We start from the raw sequence: 20,256 nt of genomic DNA on the forward strand, positions 1-20,256 counted from the left end.
AGTTCACCCCTCCAAGGGTCTGATCAATAATAGGTGTAAATTAAATCACAACGCAATAAATCACACAGCCCAGAAGTAGAGGGGTAAGAGTTTGATGAATGGATGGGTAAGGGGATTTGGAGAAAAGTGTGACAAAGATAAATACTGCAAAAAGACAATATTTATCTGGGTGATGAACAAATATTAATCTGGGTGATGAGCAGCCAACAATTATCAATCTGTTGTGGAAGGAAATGAAGGAATGAGTATGACTCAGTTAAGTTAAATGCATTGCAAACATTCCATCAACCCCAGATATTATATTATTATATATCGAAATGTTTTGGTCACCTAGGTTTGAAAAATAGTAAATACAAATTATGGAGTAGTGAAGCAAATGCACACAGTTCTAAAAAAATGATTTTTAAAGAAAAATGATACTGTATTGCCAAACTGGGCAGTACATCTGCATTCTTCTTCGATTGTCTGTCAATCTTGGGTGCCTGGCTGAAGCGGTCTGGTAAAGTAAGCATGAGTGTTATGGTGCTTTTGCCTTTTTGGGAGGAGAAGAAAAGGCCTGCGAAATGCTCGCTAGAACCCCCAAATTTTCTCCCATTTCTTTGGGCACCCTCTACTTAAGTAAATTGTGTGCTCTGCTTGCTGGCTCCAGTCCAGGTCGGCGATCCAGTCCGACACCCTTGTGGGGGCCAGCGCCCCCCAGTATTTGGCGATATTACGTTTTGCAATCACTGCGGCCAGTCTAAGTCATAATTTCATGTATTTGGGCCATGCATGATATCATCAAAAGGGACCATTTTAGGTCAATTGGGACCTCCATCCCCACTAATTCCGTATCACAGGACAATCCCACAACAAGTGAAAGAAGGACCCACCCTGCCCGCATCCTCTCTGACACCGACCATTTTCAATGTGTCCTATACGATGTAGTATAGTCCGGGGTAGTATACCCTATGTAGGATCTTTAGTTGGAACAGTCAGAATCTGGCACAAATTGCTACTTCCCGCGGTCCTTGTATGGCTTTAGTCCATTCTTCTTCGTCCAACTGTCCAAGGTCACTTTCCCAGAAAACTCTCAGTGCTCCCAAGGGGTCTGGAGAGTTGTTGAGGATTTTCTTATATATACTTGATATGGCTCTTTCTGTCAGAGGGTCTGTCAGTAATATGTCCTCTAGCGGGAATGCTTCCACCAGGGCCGTCCCTTCACAAATATGATTTTTATGGGCATGCCCCAGTTGGAGATATTTCAGCCATTCCCCTTGACCCAACTCATATTCCTGTTGCCAATTTGTAAATGTGATGCATGCGTGTCCTTACAAAACATCCCCCAATCTGCCCAGGCCCAGTAACTTCCATTTACCGAAGTTGCGTAGTTGACTCACTTTTCGAAGCTGTTTGCTGTCCCAGAGTGGGGTCATATCTGTCAACTTCCCCCTCCCATCCAAGGTAGTTAGTTGCTGTGTGCCACGCACTTACTAGTTTGTGTGTGTGTCTGGAGGTCTTTAGTCCCTCCCTTGTCATATTTGAGGGGGGGTACCCTTCCATGGCCACTCTATCCACCCTATATGCTGGTTCCGCTATATCGCTGAACACCCAGTCATTAACGCACTCCATCTGTGAGGCCCAGTAGTACACTTTAATGTCTGTCACCACTAGACCCTCTTCATAGACACTTTTTTGTAATTTCCACAAGGCTATGCGAGGGGTGAATCCGCTCCAGAGCATGTTTCGATTTGTTGAAAGAATGAGTCTGGGAGCTCACGGGGAGTGTTTTGTATAAAGTAGTCAGGGGAGCGTCATCATCTTAAATAGGGCCATTAGCGCGAGTGGAAGTGTCCTACAGCGTTTAGCATCATTGCTGAACCTATTTAGCTGTACTTTGGTGTTTTTGCGGTAAACTTCCTGATGGTCTCTAGTATATATATATATATATCTAAATATTCGAAAGCACTCTCCTTTATCACGCCGAGTAAAGAGAGCACGGACCACAGGATTCTGGTTCAATATCCGTTTATTCTTTGGATCTCACAGATAGAACAGCAGCCATTACGCGTTTCATCCCTCCTGGGGGACTTGATCACATATATATATCCCTCAGTATTTGAAACCCTTAGTCTTGATTGGTACCTTGTATCGCTATGTAAGTTCCAGGACTTCTTCTGCCAGGGGAGATAGTAAAGATATGTCCCAGTAACTGTGATACCCTGAATAATCCCCATAGATACAGAAGATCTGAAGTATTCAGTCTATGACTGCTTTTGCCTTCTGACGTAGAGCAGATCATCTGCATAGAGAGATATTCGTTCGTCCCACTCCTCCACAACTGGGATACCCCAAATCAGGGGGTCTTGCCTTACCCATGCCACTAAGGGGTCCAGGGCTAAGACAAAAAAGGAGAGGGGCCAGTGGGCAGCCCTGCCTGGTCCCCTTCTAGAGAGCAAATACTCGTGAGAATGCCGTATTGACTTTCACCCTTGCAAGGGGTTGGCGGTAGAGGAGCCTTACCCACCCAATAAAGTTGGGTCCGAAGCCCAGACGGTCCAAGACAGAAAAGAGGTAATTCCATTCTACACTGTCAAAGGCCATTCTGGCATCTAGGGATAAAAGGGGCGTCGGACGCAATCATGGATACTGTATGTAGGACCCCAAATAGTTGGCGTAGGTTAAGCCTCGTGCTTCTGTGGGGCATAAATCCCGACTGGTCTGGATGTATGAGCGGGGAGAGAACAGTGGCTAGGCGTATGGAAAGGGCCTTGGCCAGCACTTTGTCCTTGTAATTTAATACAGAAATTGGTCAATATGACCTACATTCTTCGGGGGATTTGCCCCTCTTGGGGGATCACTACGATTACTGCCACTCTTTGGACGGTCGGAAGGACACCCTCCCCTTTAGCCTCTGCTTACATTGTAAGTAGGTGTTCTGCTGTTTTGTCTAGCATACATTTGAGTAGTTCGACTGGTAGACCATTCGATCCCACCGCCTTCCCCGATATTAATGCGTGTGTTGCAGTCTTAAGTACCTCCACCGACAAGTCGCCTTCTAACATATCCCCCTCTGCAGTGGATAGTGTTGGCATTTGTATGTCTCGTTTTAACTCTTTACAGTCTCCCTCCGTCTTCGCAGACAAGGAGTAGAAGGACTCACAGTATGTAGCAAATGAATCTGCTATTTCCTTGTGTCTCGTGTTTGTGGCCCAATTCGTCCACAATTCCGGGGACCCATTTATATTCGGTTCTTTTTTTGTCCAGCCGTGCCAGAAGTTTGTTTACCCTCTCTCGTATTTCGTATAGTCTATGTTGTGTGGCACGTGCCAGAGTTCTGGCGCTATCTTCCATCAAGTTCCGCAACTCTTTCGGTGGTAGCCTCAGTCTATGTTTCGCATCTGAGTCATTCGCCCCTCCCTCCACCACTCTAGTTTCTAACGTGGACACTGTAGTCTCTAAAGCAAGGCACTGTAGCTTTTTTTTCGCCCCTATATGGGCCTGGGTCTGGCCCCTAATCACTACTTTAAACGCTTCCCAAAGCTCACTTTCGATTCCACTGAACCACGTGATCTTCAAAGAAATACTCTACCCTTTCTAATGGCCGCTTTAAATTTGTGATCTTTAAGATATCACCGGTCAATTCTCGGGGTAGGGTGTAGTCTCTCTGGGGGCCCTCAAGGACTACCTCTACCAGGGAATGATCAGACACTCCTCGAGCTGTGTGTGTTGCCTTATGAAAGTCCCCCAAAACCTGAGCCTGCATAAGGATATAGTCAATTCTAGAATGGCTACCGTGAGCCATCGAGATATGTCTGTACTGTCTGAAGAAGGGGTGCTGATGTCTCCATATGTCACTCAGGCCCATGGATTGGAGGAACTCACTCAGTGGGCCCAGCCTTTGCCCCGCTGTCGCTCCCCTCAGGTTATCCAACTCCGCTGAGTCAATATCATTCACGTCTCCTCAATAGTTAATCGACCCTCGGGGAGGTCTAATAGCAATGGACCCCAATGAATCTAGTGTGGCAGCCTGGAGGGGGGATACAACGAACGGAGATTCAAGGTCCTACCTTTCCACTAGCCACTTAACGCCACGGATCTCCCCAATGGGTCTGACCATAGCTTGTTTCGGGTGAATGGGAGTGACGCTCTGCGCAGTATTCTGACATACATGGACCTGGATGTGTAGCCTGTGTAGGCTAATAAAGTGTATCCATATCTATTCAATGCTTTAAACTGGTTGCCAAGGAGATGGGTCTCCAGGAGCAGGACCACATCAGGAGAGCGTTTAATGAATTCTAGCACCATTTTTCAATTTAACCTATTAATGCCATTGACATTCCAGGACCATTTTTTTTTTTTTTAATAGAACCTTGTGGGGTCTCAGGGGTCGCCATGGATGAGACCATCTTCCTCCCCTCCCTCTAGGTGGTTTCTACTTTGGATGCCTTTTTGACTTGCGAATTGTAACGTCTCTGCACCCACACATGAGCACAATCTAAGCTATAGAAACACTACAACTGTTAACCCAGTTTCTCTAACTAATGCCTCCCTCCCACCGCTAAATAGGTTGTATATACCCCCAACTCATCAACCTGCAGAGCACGGGTCGCCCAGATATTAAACTATATGAAAACACAATAAGGGGGTTACTCAGCCGCAATCGCATATCACTGATGCTGTGTTGTATATTTAACCCTTTTGTAATCCCTAGTGTGACCACCTTCACGATATGCATAGCTCCCTCCCCTTCGGTGCGTTGCTTACAATTTGACAGTCATGTCATCATCTCCAGCACAGGTTCATCTCAGGTCAGGTCCCCCAGATTTCAGCTTACGGCATCGCTTGGGGTTTCCGGTCCCGTCCCCGCCTCCCCCACTGCTTACTGCTGGCTTGACCATTCCCTATTCTTTTGGCCTCTGTCACTCCGACCTTGCTTTGTTCCGCCACCTCTGTTAATGCCTCCAGTATGTCGTCCCTTCAGCCACTCTCACACCTCGTCCAGGGAGACAAAATGCCAGGTCTTTCCCTCTGTCATAATTCTGAGATTTGCTGGACAGAGCATTATTTATTTAACTTCTCTCTCGCGGAGCTTTGTTGTTGATTGAAGTTGAGCGATGTGCGTTTCGGCTGCCGTGACTTTCTCCCTCAATTTTGATAAGTCCGTTCTGATCAGGTTCACCTCAATAATTACTGTGCCTATTTTCGGTTTTTGGGCGATTTTCAGGTCTCTTACGGCTGTCATAATGGCACTCAGGGATGGCTCCCCTACCCCCTCACTCCCTTCCACTTACGCGATCCTGAAACCCCCGCAATTGTCCATTTTATTTGCCTGGAGAACACTCTTGCCCTTTGGGTTTCAACATTGCGCTACTGGAGTGGTCGTGTTTTTTTCTTCCTCTCTTTATAGGTTACTGTGTCATATGGGCCAGGACACTGGTTATCAGGGGACTGTCATATTCGGAGGGCGATTGGACCCCCATCACACCTACCATCTGGTCCTCGCAGGGGTCCCCGCTCTCCGCACCCCCCTATCAAACCAGCATTGCGGGTGCCTGCTGAGGCTCTGCTTCCCTCACTGTTCCCCCTGTAGGGTCACCTAGTATATTGTTGCTCCAAGGGCCGATGAACTTGCCCTGCTCCTCGGTGGGCCTCAGGGTGTTAGATGCACCCTGTTGGGCAATCGGGCAGCCTTGTGATTTGCTCGGCGTCACTTCAGACTTTCCTCTCTCTCGGATGTGTGGGGGGGGGGGGGGGGATTAGGGAAGGCCCCCTCCCCGACACCCTGTTTACCAAGGTGCAGGCCCCCTGATTTTACCGCTGCAGCCGGGTGCTCCCACCCATCCGTGCTGGGCCTCCAGCCGGCTTCGCTCACCTTGCACAGGTGCGGAGATCTCTGCATTTTCTGCGCCCGCTTTGGTGGGGTATGCTCCTCTCCACCCACCTATCGCTGGCCTTGTGGAGTGGGCCGAAGTGCTCACTGTGCTGAGCCTGCAAAGGCCCAAGGAGTGCATAGTTAGATGTTTCCACTCCCGTGGGCCTTAGGACCCGACAAGTCCCGCAGCGGGATAGCCCCACACGGCAGCTGGCTTGCCGCGGGTGCCTCCACTCCCGAATGTTCAAGGGCACGATTCAGACATGGCCCACTCTGTTCAGAATCCACTCCGACGATCAAGTCTTTCTATTCCGCACTCTCCTGCTGGACCTTCTGGGTGTTTTCACTCCCTCCCCTCCTGTGAATAGGGCAGCCGCTGTGTTCGCAATTCCATACCACGGCTAGACTTTTCTCAGGTTGAGAATAAGCATGTTCATTCGGTCTGGGATTAACTTCTACTGGGATATGCCTTAGAGTATTTGGGTGTCTGCTGTGCAAGGATAGCACCTAACCCTACTAGGCTAGCGTCAACAACAACCTCTGTATGACTGCTCCAAGTATATTATGGTCAGCAAACATTAACGAGTGTCAAGTGTCCTGCAAGTTTTAAGATGGAACCCTTTTGGCTCCTATCAGACTCCATAGAGCTATGACATAGGTGTCTGAGCGGAGTGCAATGAAATACTAAGTTTGCAGTTACATGCAGCGGAATAAAAATGTGCGATACTAAGCTCCTTGTGTGGCGTAGTCATTAGCGGGTACCCAGGCTGGGAAGGTTGCTACAATATCAGATTCACATACAAACTATCCAGTTGTTTGAATAGTAATGTCAACCGCTATTGACAAAGACAACAAAAAGTTAGAGAACATTGTTAGCATGTTGAGACTGCAGAAAACCCTCAACGCTAACAGATCGCAATTCCATAGGATGGGTTTTGGACATCATCATCATAGGAAAAAATAACAGTGCAATCAATAGTCACAAGCCAATTGAAATGAGAACTCAGAAAAAAAGACATCTGCATCGGTGTAGATCAACATGAGGATCCGGAAACTACAATCCATCAATTCCTCCGTCCATACAGAAATGATCCTCATTGCACAATGAGGAGAACCCTTGTCAACCTGTTTGGAGGCCAAGTAACGGACACACAGGCCTCAGAAAATCATAATCATATTACTAGTCTGCAGGTTGAGTAACTTGAATAATCCACTCAACCTAGGTGTTATGTACTTAATCTGTAAACTGATCTCAATTTGTGTGCTCATTGGCAAATATTTTATTTTACAGTCGCCTATTTCTTCATTCTCATGAGTGCCCCTTCAAATAACTTAGTTCAGCATTTCAGCTGAACAAAACTCTTGATTGAATAAACGAAACGTTTGCTCCATGTGTAATAAGAATTTAGCCCACATTTAGGGTACACGTAATCCCTGACTTGCCTTCTCAGTTTACTGATTGCATTGCCATTAGGGCAGAGGCAGGAGTGTTTTTGAGTTCATGTTTACATACTCACTTTTAATAAATAAATTACTAAAGCATGTGGTAGCACACTCATTTACAGACGGTAAATTTCTAAAAAATGGTCATAAACCTTCCCACTATCTTGCAGCTTTACTGTTAAAATGATATAGTGCATTAACACAAATTTATAAAATTGGGTTTCAAAACCATGTGCACATCACAAACTAGTGTCCCGATTTGGTTTTCATCCTATTAACATTTTTTCATCACATCCTATTAACATTTTTTCATCACACAGAAGTACAAAAAGTGGGCTTTCACAAATGCTGATATATATTTTGAAATGTTTGTACAGCTGACTTACTAGCTACTTAAATGTGAGTTAGTAAAAACCTGATACCCTATAGCCTTTCATTTCACACTTCATACAGCAGGTCAGACAGTTCTTAACGAAATCCTGAAACTCTGCAGTCAGAGAAAGAAAAGAGATTGTAAACTGACTTCTGACCTGTCTCTCAACAATGAGCAAATGTCACACGATAAAAACAAAGATTTAAAGGCATCTTCACTGCTCCTTCGCTTTCTGACTGAACAGAACACCTGTTCATTGTCAATTTAACCAGAAAGGGCAAGTAGGTCTTAAATATGGCTCAACCTGATAAAAGCGAACTCACCATGGCGAGTAGATTTTGAGAGGCCTGACACAATACCAACTGCTACCACATTGACACCTGGACTTGGTAAACACCCAACAGAGACTATGCCAGCACAATGAAGCTAAGAGGCTAGGTTTTCATGAGAAACAGACGTGCAGGAGAGAAATCCAAGCTGCCATTCAAGAAGTAGCTCCGACTTTTAAACTGCCTGAAAAGGAGGATTATCACGGCCGAGAGGACAGAAGAAAGTCACATGCAACTGTAACCCAAGGGTCCCCAAGACGGACCGACAAGGTAAGAAACGATGCCCCTTAAGGAGATAGGGGCAGGGATAGCAAGTCAAGGCCTGCTGGTCATCAACATGCGCCCTCATCTACTAGCCACCCTTTACAAACTACCTCGCCAACCAGACAGCAAAATAACATCCAAGTGGTCGAGAGGCAGGTTGGTACAATCATCGTCGCAAGCCCCAACTATGACGATATCTGGGAGACTATGCTTGGCAAAGCAGACCAGATCAAAGGCTGAAGCTGCAGTTTTATGACTTCAATTTGAAACGTTCCTCTGTAAACTGAATTTGGGGAGGGATTTAGTGTGCCATCAAACGCACGCATGACACTCACGCAATCCTGATACTTGGCAAAGTGCCAGGGTATCGAAAAAATCGAACTCTGGGGCTCTGGTCTTCCGTGACGAGTGACTTCCCATGCAAGTGTCCCGGGCTTCACTGGGCTGTAGTCGCCCACCACAGAACTCCATGAAAATAAATCCTAAGACAACAGAGGAATGCAGTACAACGCACACAAGGAGCAGACAACTTCAAAACGTACAAACAAAAACCTTCAGGCTTGCGACGTTTTAGAAAAAATACGGACAATGAACAAAATGCAAAAATCTATTAAATTGATTGACGAATAAAAAAAAGCTACCAATACCGAAATCTGATACATTTCCAAACCTGAACAAAAGTCCACGGTAAACGCAAATATCTTAGATGTTTATCCGTTAAAAAGCAACTTAGTTAACAGATGTTTCTAAGCAGAGCACTACTGATTGGTCAGTGAGCGGTTAAGGAGACCATGCTACTGTGAATCCCCGAAATATAAAAGTGGGCTATGTGTAACATCTCATGAACTTAACAGCAGCTCTATAAGCCAACAGATGTGTGGCTAATACTGGGTGCTCGATGCTGTCATTTTCCGCTGCAGCAGACTGGAAAGCACGTTCCATGACCACCGTAGAAAGATAAACAGGTTCTGCAAAAACTAGTCGCTAAAGTTAAATCCAGCGCGTTTCGCCAGACTTCCGATAAGTCCTCATGGGTAAGAGTGAAAACTAAGTATAGTTAATGTCTACAAGTAAACGCAAAAAAAATAAAAAAGACCGTGTCGTGAGGCTGTAGCACAGCCGCCTGTCATTGCTCTCCGGGGAGCCTCACTCCAGCGTAGCTGTCAAAACCCCGCGGTGACAGGAGGCGGCGACATCTCCGGTATTCTGTTTTTTATAAAGCGCCTCAGCCTACTCCATGCTGGTGGCTAACCCAGAGTAGCTGGTCCCGTTCGGTGCTAGCGGAAACGTTGATGTCTTTGCATCTAACGTGCTCCGGACGACGGGTTCACGGATATTCATTGTCCCCAGACTCTGCCAGACAGCCACGGGTGCCAAGCGGAAGTCCCAGCATCCCTGACCCCGGAACCGACAAGTCGCCTGCCCAATCAGCGCTCAGCTCCCGTCGAGCCGAGCCAATGCCGGCAGAGAAGAGGGGCGGAACTTCCGCTTCGTGACGTTTGCTTTCCCCCCTCGCTTGGCTGCAAGCCCCACCTTTTGTGTTTTCCCGCACCGTCAATCAAAAAAATAAGGGGAAAAAACCCGCCCGGGTCTGCTGGACCCGCAGCCCGTGCTCCGCACCGTGGCCCGGTGCTGAGCCCCTCCCGCGGCTGCCATGGCCCGGCGCTGAGCCCGCCGCACCGCGCGCGGTATGACCGGTACGTAGTGCAGATCCCGGGCCCGCGGGGGAGGGGGCGACGCGGCCTGTGCGGCCGGCTCTCATCTCTCCTGTCTCCCGCAGCTCCAGAGAAGCCCGTGAAGCGCGAGGAAATGGCGGCATTGGAGGTGGAGAGCGGCGGCGGAGGCGGCGGCTCCGACTACCTGCAGCACGGCGGTGGCGGCGCGCAGGTGAGAGAGGTACAGGCCCTGCGCCTTCCCCTGGCCCCCTTGTGCCCCCCGGCCCCGCATGCCTTGTGATATGTGCAGGGGTCACCGGTTTGTACATTTTGATGTTGTGTGAGAGACAAGCTGTACTTCCTGTGTGAGCTCCGCACTAACGGCCACCCACTTTCTCTTTTTGAACCCGCCCACTGTGGGTAGGACACTCAGCCGTCACCGCTCGCTCTGCTGGCAGCTACCTGCAGCAAGATCGGGTCGCCATCGCCAAAGGAGGAGGCTGCGGCTGCTGCCGCGGACCGCGCGGTAAGTCTCGATCACAGCGACGGCAGATGACTCGGCCCCGCCTCCGCTGGGAGCGGCGACTCCCTCCCCCCGGGCGGCCTCCCCTTCATGCCCTCCGCCCCCCGGCGGCCTCCCCTCTCATGCCCTTCCCATCCACCACTTAAGCCTGCTGAACCCACGAGTCTCATTTCTTTTAAACCACTCCCCTATTAGCCGTCACATTTTCAGACCGTCAACCACCTATACCTTGTGTCTCCAACTGCATCCTCTCGGTCCACATCTCCCTGTCATCCTTTATTCCCCTCTAAATGTTTCCCGGTTACTTTATTCAAGTCACCCTAAGTCAATCGGCCTATAACCTCTCTAACCCCCGACGATCACTAAACTCCTACCATTCAAACTTTTCATTAGCCATCATCTGTATAAATGCATACTCATTAACCACCACTCTTAAGACTCTCTCCTAGCAGCCCCCACATCCCTTCAAAGAAGTACAATAAAGCCCAGCTCTCGCCCAGTACATGAAACATCTACCAAACTGGGTACTACACAGCCAACAATATTCAATAGTTCTTACTATCCATAATCTTTTTAAATCTCCCACTATAAATGTTCATATTCGCTATCATCAGCTCTCTCTGTCTCTTCTTTTATGTCAACACTTTAAATCCATTCAACAACGCCACCCCCTTTTTTTTCTCCTCCCTACTAGGCTTTGTGTTCTTGTTCTCTTTTCAACCTTATGCCTAAAGACCCATCATAAGTAGTCTATTTTCCCCCAATCTCATTAACTCACGAACCAATATACATAACCCTTTCATCAGTCTTATCCAGATTAAGAATAGCCATCATAGCGTCTGGCCTGGCTGTCACCTTCTTCATAAATTTTCAGTATGCCCTAATTTTCTTTTGCATTTTCTCCTTGTCAGCTGTTTGTGCTAAATCAATCTATTGTACCAGCCTCACACCTTTTACCCTTGTCGGCCAGTTATTGCATTTGTGGCATGCATATCCGCTGTCTGGTTCACACTCGATGCCTTCCTTCCACATTTTTAATTCTTGATTTTCCTTCTCGTTGTCCAATTCTCCTGTGACTTCATAATCTTCATGTTGCTCCCTTTCTGTATCTGAGCTCTGAAGTTGACCCATGTTGGGTGTTGAAACTCACCCAGGTTTAATTTCAACTTTGCATTCTGGTGGTATTGTGACTAATATGAGTAAAATGCCAGAGAGCAAATTCAAAACCTGAAATGCCTGGATGACTTGGGCATCGCGGGGAGCAACCTAAGAGAGAACCCAATACCATCGGCATTCCAGAACCCATCATACACCTTCATACTGTATTTATCAACTTATTTTAATATTTAGCCTGTCAGTAGCAAAGTTATTTACTGATGAGTCCCATCAAATAAATAGCTTTGCTGTAAATATCCTTTACGTGCTGGTCTGTAGTCCCCTTGAGCCCCCTCCCCCCCCCCCCATGTCTGCCATCTTCCTTTCTATGCTAAACTTCTCAATCATGCCCATATCACATACCATCTTCCATATTATGCGTTTCTAAGTCTCGTCAACCCTTCTTTCCATCCAATAAGTCAATCAGCCTTTTCTCTCACTGCAAACAATCTCCCAAGTAGACCGTGATTGTCTATTATTGTCCCTTCCTTTACCCAGTCGTTACTTATAATCAACACCAAAGCCACGTGCTTGCCCAGCCACCTCATGGATGCATCATGGTGCCTTAGACTGCAACTGTCCGCAACAAACTTTTTGAAATGGCCCTATTTTTTATGGTCACAAAGTGTCGTGAAAGTGGGTGGTATCTTTCCGGCTGTTGATTAGGCACAGCGAAGATGGAGGGATAAAGCAGCTCCTAATATTAGAAAGGCTATCCTAAAAGCTTATGTCGGAAGTAATAGGCTTTATTGGCAGGACGTGCAGTTCGGAGATCAGCGTAAGCATCAGAATTGCATATGGTCATGACTATACTTTTCATGTAAAATATTTGATTACCTTTATTTGACCCTTTTTGTCACATGGATCTCTTCCTTTAAGGTGCAGTGAGTTTGAGACTTATGGTGCTTTGTGTTCAGTGGCATTTAATATATGGTGTTTGACGGAACTACAATCCACTCTGTTTTATCGCACTTCAAACTTTTTTTTTTGTGTGCCATTTTGAATTAAGACCATAATGGAGGAGCTCTCGGGAGATAAATAGATAGCTTTAAAGACTACAGTGCATTCAGCTCTTTCACATAGTCCTGTACCGTAGAAGAGGCATGGTTCTTGCAATCTTGTTTTAGTTCTGTTTTAGACAACGCTTTTGGATTACCTTTTAGTTTAATGTAAGTACTTTGCCTACAGTAGTTCCCAGCACATAGCTTATTGTTTATGGACATTTTTAAGTGTCATGCATTCTTTGTAATTGGTGTACACAATATAGCAAACTGCAAAATGAATCTGTTTTTATTCAGCTCTACGATACTAAATACAATCAAATGAATTTTTGTAAAATCCTTTGGCTGGGTAGGCACTGTTCCTAACGGAAAAGCTAAAGCTTTTGAGTTGTTAATTGGTGACTAGATTGGCTAATGGCAAAAACACAGCAGAGCGCTGGCTTTATACATCAACGAGCAGGGCCTTGATGTTAAAAACATTTCCTTGGGCATTGTAGAACACCACTCACTCGTTTTGTGATGGATGATAATGTCCTTTTGAAACTGAATGAAAACGGCTGCTGTGCAAGCCATTGATGACTTAGCACTGTATTCTGCATTAATTATAAGATGCATAAACATAGGTTTGGTATTTGGTTCATTGTTCAGAGTACTTTGTTCCCCTTGCTATTTGCGGATGTTTAGTATCCAGTGTTGATGAACTCTTGTATGAGGGAACTTTTCAGAAATGAGTGTTGGGTAGGATTTATCACAAAGTAGACACTATTGGGGTTTTGCTGAGATATCAGTGACTTTTCACAGTAACAGTTAGCTTTGTTGAAGAGCATTTTTGGCTCATTTTCAGGTTGTATGTTCATGTATACTAGTCCGTGGCACGTATAGTACATTGAAATTCAGCTTTTATTGCCTTTTGTTCTCTCAACAGTTGTCTAGATGTGGACAGTTGGAGGCAGGTTGTTTGCATTCACACCGTATTATTATTTTTTGTTACCTTTGGTATAACTATGTAAAATAACACCATATTTCTAATGTGTATCCTATTAAATATTGTGAGCAGGCTAACACAGCAAAGTGGCTGCTGGAATTATTTCTCCCACTATACCTATCAATTTATTCATATTCCCCAAAACGTGTAGAATATTATGTTGGAGAGATGAGGCAAGATAATCCCTCCAATTTGCCATATCCCTGTTTCTCGGGTCATGGGGAGACTTTCATCACAGTTTGAAGAGCACTGTTTTAATGGAGTATGGGTGTATAGGTTTGTTTATTCATCCAGCTGTAGTTATAAAGCTGGGCAAAAATGTCATCAAGTTCGTGTGAATCATTGGACAGTATAATATCATGTTTTGTTTCACTGCTTATTGAGGATTAGTGCTGCACATTTTGCTTGCGAGGAGCTCCAGCTCTAGCCTTACTGAATATTGAACACGCATGCTTGCTTATTCGTTATGCACATATGATTGCTATTATTACAGTGCTTTTTTAGGATCGTATTGTTTATTGGGGTAAATCTGTCCATATAATTGAACTAAATAAATGGGTTATAAGGGGATATCGGAATGTATTTCACTTTAATGTGAATAATATCCTATGTAGGAACTATGCTATCTAATTGTCTTCAATTTTGTTTTTGTTGTATTCGGCTGACCTATACTTTTTTTCATCAGTTTGCTTTTGGGTATAATTTTTCGCTCATAATTAATTTGTATCGTGCCACCTTCTCCGGCGTTACTCCGTTATCACATCAGCATTTGTAGGTAAAGCTACTTTGTACTTCTATGTTTTTATGTATTGAAGAATGAAATGTTTTCCAGAGTTCTGGTTCATATACTTTGAAGGACCATTCTTTCTGTTTTTGGGATTTGAATTTTTGTCTGGATTGGTAGTTATGCTTGATTTGGTGCCAAGTAAGCCACCACCAGTTACAGACGGCCTTCTGTATAGTGCAGAAGACTTAATTTGATTGTGTCTACATCAGAGTGCATTTTGAGGTGGATTTGGTGGCCTATTGTTTCTTAATGTGGAAACACGATGTTGCCATCATCTTTTTGACTTGTGACCTGTCGGTGTGTTTTTTTTTTTTTGGCAGTGGGCTGTATGTGCTACAATTGTTGCAGTTCCAACTGACCAGGGATTTGGTGATGCCGTTACTTGATTTGCAAAGGGATAGTGGGAAGGGGAGCCTTGTTTCTTGTCAGTGGGACATGCTGTCTATTTTCGGAGTTCTGAGGGAAGAGGATTACCACAAATACCATCAGATGCAGTGAATCATGTGTCAATCCCACACAGGAGCCTTGGTCTCAGCAGGTTCTGCGAGGTGTAGCCGCTGGGGCACTACAACGCCTAAAACCCCCTGCAGGAACAGTTGATTGCTATTTACCCTACTTATGGGCTCCAAAGACCCTCCTGTGCGGGCAAAGCCCAGGCCATTCTGTGCCTGTCAGTGACTGGAGGAAGCCGGGCTGGGCCACCCTATTAATGTCTTCTACGCCAAGGTACTGTTGTACAACCCCTCTGCTTTTTAGGTCGAGGACTACCGGTCTGCCGAAGGCAGAACCGGAAGTCGAGATTTAATGTTTCCTAGAGTGGCTCCTTAGCCCGCCTCTCTTTTTGCCTCTCCTCCATTGGCTGGCTTCCTAAACGGAGGCCCGCCATTGGAGGAGAGAGCCGTCCCTCCAAATAGGCTCCGTCTTTTTCAGATTCGGGGGCGTGTTCCTTGCTGTTCTTTCCACTTTTTAGCCACGCCCTTTTAGAACAGCAGGAACACGCCCCCGAATCCGAAAAAGTTTCGGAGCTTCCATCCGCCATTGTTTTGCTGTCCTCTGGCCGTGAGGATCTTCGTGCTGTTGTGAGTATAGTTGGCGGCGCTGCCCTTCGATGAGCAGGGATCCGCACCGTGCCTTGGACGCCTTTCCCCCTTGTTAGACTCTCTCTGTAGGTGGGGCCCCTTACAGCTAGTAATCACTCCCGACATGAGACATAGCGTGTGCGAACACCATGTCACTCGGACAGCACCACTGACTGAGCGGTGCCTTGCAGCTTTGCGCAAAAAGGTCGCGAATCCGAATTAACTCATTGGTTCGATTGGAGACTCACCCTGTGAACAGCCTTGAAGCACACACAATGGTCTGCACCGATTGTTTCACCGAAGTGTCACGCTTGGAGCATTAGTTGTTTTAATAGCCCCGTTGGCTTTAACGGAGGCTCGCACCGGGGAATCGCCGTCATTATGACAAAAATATCTGGCCTCTAAATTCATCTAGGGATATAGACAAAAGTTTCGAGGCGTGCGTATCCTTGCTATGTGTTTTAGCTACCCAAGGCCAGGGGGGAGGGGTGGGGGCTGGCTTGAGGAGGGAGGGGGCTGGTGAACCTGTTGAACTGCTGAGTTTGAAACCAGAGAGCACGAAAGCCGAGTCCGGCTCTCAATCCGGAACAAAGGTTGTTTTCGGGTAGAAACCCCTCTTCGGGACCACACAGAGGTAAGGACACTCGCGCCCGGGGCTCTTAATAATTGCACATGTATTCGGACCTGTACAGCCACGCTGTTAGGATGTTTTGCGTTCTCAGTGCTTGGCGTGGTTTATTCCATTCAGTAGGAATGTGGTTCTCTCTCTCTCCTTTTAGTTGTTTTTAATTATCGTATGTGTTTTTAAACTACCATGGACGTTGTTTGCTCGGTACAAATGGCGGTGGGCTGTGTTAACCTGTTGGGTAGCAGAGACATGAAAGATTTGGTTGGTGTAGTTGATAAGGTTCGAGTCTCGGCGATGACTCCACATCCTGTGATTTTGGGCAAATTATTTAATCTCCCCGTGCCTACCAAAAATGAATGTATCTGTGTGTAATGAGATTGCTGCTCGTGTAAAGCGCTCCAATACCTCCGGATCGAGTTCGCGCTATATAAAACTGAAGAAAAAACTCCCTTGCATGCATTAACTAAAACTCTCAATGAGTGCGCGCAGTTTTGGGTCGCTTTCTTGCCCTTTCGGTGATACTAGAACATACATGCCAACATCTTAAAACTAGCAAGAGGCACATTTTGGAGAAAAAAAATCGAGTTCAGCATTGTTTCTCGGCGCTTTGGCGGTATGTCAGAACACCGAGGCTAATAATATAGACATGTATTGACCCCCACGAGATCGACGACTATTATATGGTTCGGATCACCATACTTGTGGAGTGAAGAGTCACTATTTTACCTCTCCGGTGAGGGAGTGGCCGCCTGGCCATTGGAAGGATGACGTGCGTCAGCCTCTGCTCCCCAGAGAGTCTCTGTACCCCCAGCCAGCCTCTGTAGATGCAGTACCCAGCCAGTCAGCACGTCCCTGCACCCTCAGCCAATCTCAGCGCTACCAGTCTCTGTACCCAGCCAGTCTCTGTACCCTGCCAATCTTTGTATTCGAACCAGTGACCGCATTCCCGGCCAATTCTCGTAGCCACAGCCCTGCGATTCTTCAGCACAAATATAATGAAGTCCATCTTCTCCACTTTAGAACACAATTAAAAAGTAAATGTAAGTACTGTAACACTTATTTGTATTCGTGAATGAGCTCAGAGCAAATGCACTTTCAACTACTTCTCTCTCTAAAAAGATCACTACCTCACTCTCTCACTCCCTCACTCTCTATATCACAACTTCACTCTCTCTCTAACAGACTACATCACTCACTCACTCTCTATCTCTCTACCTCACTCTTTCTATCTCACTAACTCACTTTCACTGTCTCTTTCACTACCTCTCTCTATCTCACTACATCACAACACCACTCTGCTTACATCTCACTACCTCACAACATCCCTCTCCCTCACTACATCACTGTTTCACTACCTCACTCTCTCTCACTACATAACTCTCTCTACCTCACTACTCCACTCTATCTCACTACCTCACTATCTCACAACTTCTCTCTCAAAACATCACTACCTCACTCTCTAGCTCACACCCTCACAACTTCACTCTCTCACTCACTACCTCAATCACTCTCTATCTCACTACCTCACTCTTTCTATCTCACTAACTCACTTTCACTCTCTCTTTCACTACCTCTCTCTCTATCTCACTACATCACAACATCACTCTATGCTTATATATCACTACCTCACAACATCCCTCTCCCTCACTACCTCACTCTCTCTATCTCACTACCTCACTCTCTATCTACCTCACTCTCTATCTCACTACCTCACTCTCTATCTACCTCACTCTCTCTCACTACCTCACTCTCTATTTCAATACCTCACTCTCTCTCTCTATCTCACTACCTCACTCTCTCTCTGCTAATGCAATAGGTATCACATATGCAAAAAAAGCTAATGCCAATAGAAATGACAATGCCATTTATTTAGGGATACAAAAATGATAAAAAAATAATGAGCAATACCAATAGCTCTACCTATAATATTGCCGAGACCATTGCATTGTAAATGCTTGTTGCTTGTGTACTCGAGCATTCAAATCTTAAACTGACCCACTGTTGATTGTTAACCGGTTTGTGTTGGTGTCCTTGATTTTCATTTGTGTCCCGCCTTGATAGCTGTATATGGCAAAATGGAAGACTATGGAGGGGGTTTCTGGGGCTGTTAAAACCCCAAAATCTAAGAAAACACTTAAATCAGCTGGGGGAAATTGTGTACCCAGTAGGATCGATAACCTCCTAGAAGACTGCAAACAGATTTTGGTCCTGGACCCCATTGTTTCCTGCTCCACAGCCTCAAGATCTATCACTAGCACCGTATTAGAAAGTTGTCGGAGAATACCTGGGATGTTTTTTAAGAGCAAGGGCCCAGGGACGCAAACTTTCTACCGAAGCTCCGATTGCTCAGCATCCTGCTGTCCCAGTAGTTTCCTCTCCTTCAAAACCCTCTACTGACTTGCATCTTGCTTCTGTTCCCTGTAGTAATCGCTTTTCCCCCTTGTGCGAGCTGCAGGAAGACCACAGAACTGACAGTGATTTTCCTAATGTAATATCCCAGAATGCCAAACTCTTGGCCTAGCAGTGCTTGGTAGCTCTACCACCAACAAGGTTTTGCTCACTTCCTTCGTCCAATCCTTGAAGGAGGAAGTAGGCATTTTAAAATCTTTGGATTCATCTTTGATTTTTACAGTTGACCTTCTATTAGCTCTTAGTAGGTTCCCAGTAGCCCCAATTTCACAACTGTTTCCTGCATCTCCCTCCCCATGCGTCACTCTCAGCGCATACGCCACCCACTAAACCTAACCCTCATATTCTAGGAAGACCTGTGCCTAGGCGCAAAGCAAGGAGGGTTGACCCTCTAATAAAGTTAGATACTGGTACGTTTGCCCTAAGGGTCAATCCAAACAATGCGGCCTATGCAGGTGATCACAGTGGAGCATATGGCAATGAGCAAAAGACTAACTGAGGCAGGAGTAAATATACAACATTAGGTTATATTATGATGACTAACATCCTCAGGCCTACCCACTATTCAGCCACAGACAGAGAAGAATCCCTTAAGAATAAGGCGATACATTGGATCTGCCATGTTGGCGATTGTCGATCACTTGTTTGAGATATCAGCATGAAAAGGTCAGGAGGCAGCAGTCCTGGGTTTGACATCTTAGATCTAATCCTGTCCACCTCTGATTTGGCAAATAACTTAGTGGACCTAGATCACACAACCTTTCCTCCAGGCAACTCTAAAATTCAGTTAAAATATTCCTGGTCACAAGTTCAACCAAGTCTCGACACCTCTATACCATCCTTAAGTCACTTTGATTGACTCAACTTTTTAGTGATGAAAGCAAACACAAGGAGATGATGGACAGAGTGCTGAAACTTTTCAAACACTCACCCACTGTCACAGATCTGGGTTGAATCCATCATCATTCTTTAGCTCACTTCGCCACCCCACTTAAGACACAGCTATATGCAAATCAGTCTTGACCCTGTGCCTCATGGGAACAGTTCATCCCGAACTGCCAAGCCATGTCTTCCCTGGACCGGAAACAAGCATCCTGGGACCGGTTTCTGGCTATGTCTGAACTGAGGTGGCGGAGTGAGCTAAAGAATGATGATGGATTAAACCCAGATCAGTTGGGTGCTTGTTTCCGGTCCAGGTAGAACCTGGCCTGGCAGTTCAGTCTTGACTGTTCCCATGGGGCACAGGGTCAAGACTGATTTGCATATGGCTGAACCAAACTGGGGTGGCGTAGTGGGCAAAAGAATGATGGCTTTAACCCAGATCTTTTGACTTGGGGAGAATGTTTGCGTTGTCAGCAGTCCATCCATCATTTTTTGGTTGTAACACTTTTCGCCCTAAGTGGGATGGGTATGCCCAGAAGTGGGTCCCTTGCTCACTGTGCCACTGGATTAAATGTAGCCTTGCTGAAGAAGGGTGACATACCCTGAAACCGGTCCCAGGATGCTTGTTTCCGTTCCAGGGAGAACCTGGCCTGACAGTTCGGTCTGGACTGTTCCCATGGGGCACAGGGTCAAGACTGATTTGCATATGGCTTGGTCCAAACTGGGGTGGCGTAGTGGGCAAAAGAACGATGGATTTAACCAGATCTTTTGACTGGGGTAGAATGTTTGCATAGTCAACATTCCGTCCATCATTTGTTTGCTGTAACAACTATTTAGTGATAGCCAATCTCCTATTTGAGCAGACAGTAGAGTTAGCCTTGTCCTCTAA

The 20,256-nt window shown here is 46.1% G+C and overlaps 1 protein-coding gene across 4 annotated transcripts in view; it reads left to right on the plus strand.

The window, feature by feature from the left end:
- Positions 1–9,728: 9,728 nt before the first annotated feature.
- The window catches only part of SP3 (Sp3 transcription factor), a 177,312-nt gene continuing 166,784 nt past the window's right edge, over positions 9,729–20,256 (plus strand). The window contains exons 1-3 of one of the 4 annotated variants that reach the window (XM_085645272.1): positions 9,765–9,960; positions 10,044–10,150; positions 10,343–10,444. In XM_085645272.1, the coding sequence (XP_085501398.1) occupies positions 9,954–9,960; positions 10,044–10,150; positions 10,343–10,444 (216 nt within the window). In that variant the 5' untranslated portion in view covers positions 9,765–9,953. Of the gene's footprint in view, positions 9,961–10,043; positions 10,160–10,342; positions 10,445–20,256 lie in introns of all 4 variants that reach the window. The other 3 variants (XM_085645271.1, XM_085645274.1, XM_085645273.1) reach the window with 3 other exon arrangements.

Source organism: Triturus cristatus, chromosome 3_1 (genome assembly GCF_964204655.1).
Source record: "Triturus cristatus chromosome 3_1, aTriCri1.1, whole genome shotgun sequence".
NCBI classification, from domain to species: Eukaryota; Metazoa; Chordata; class Amphibia; order Caudata; family Salamandridae; genus Triturus; species Triturus cristatus.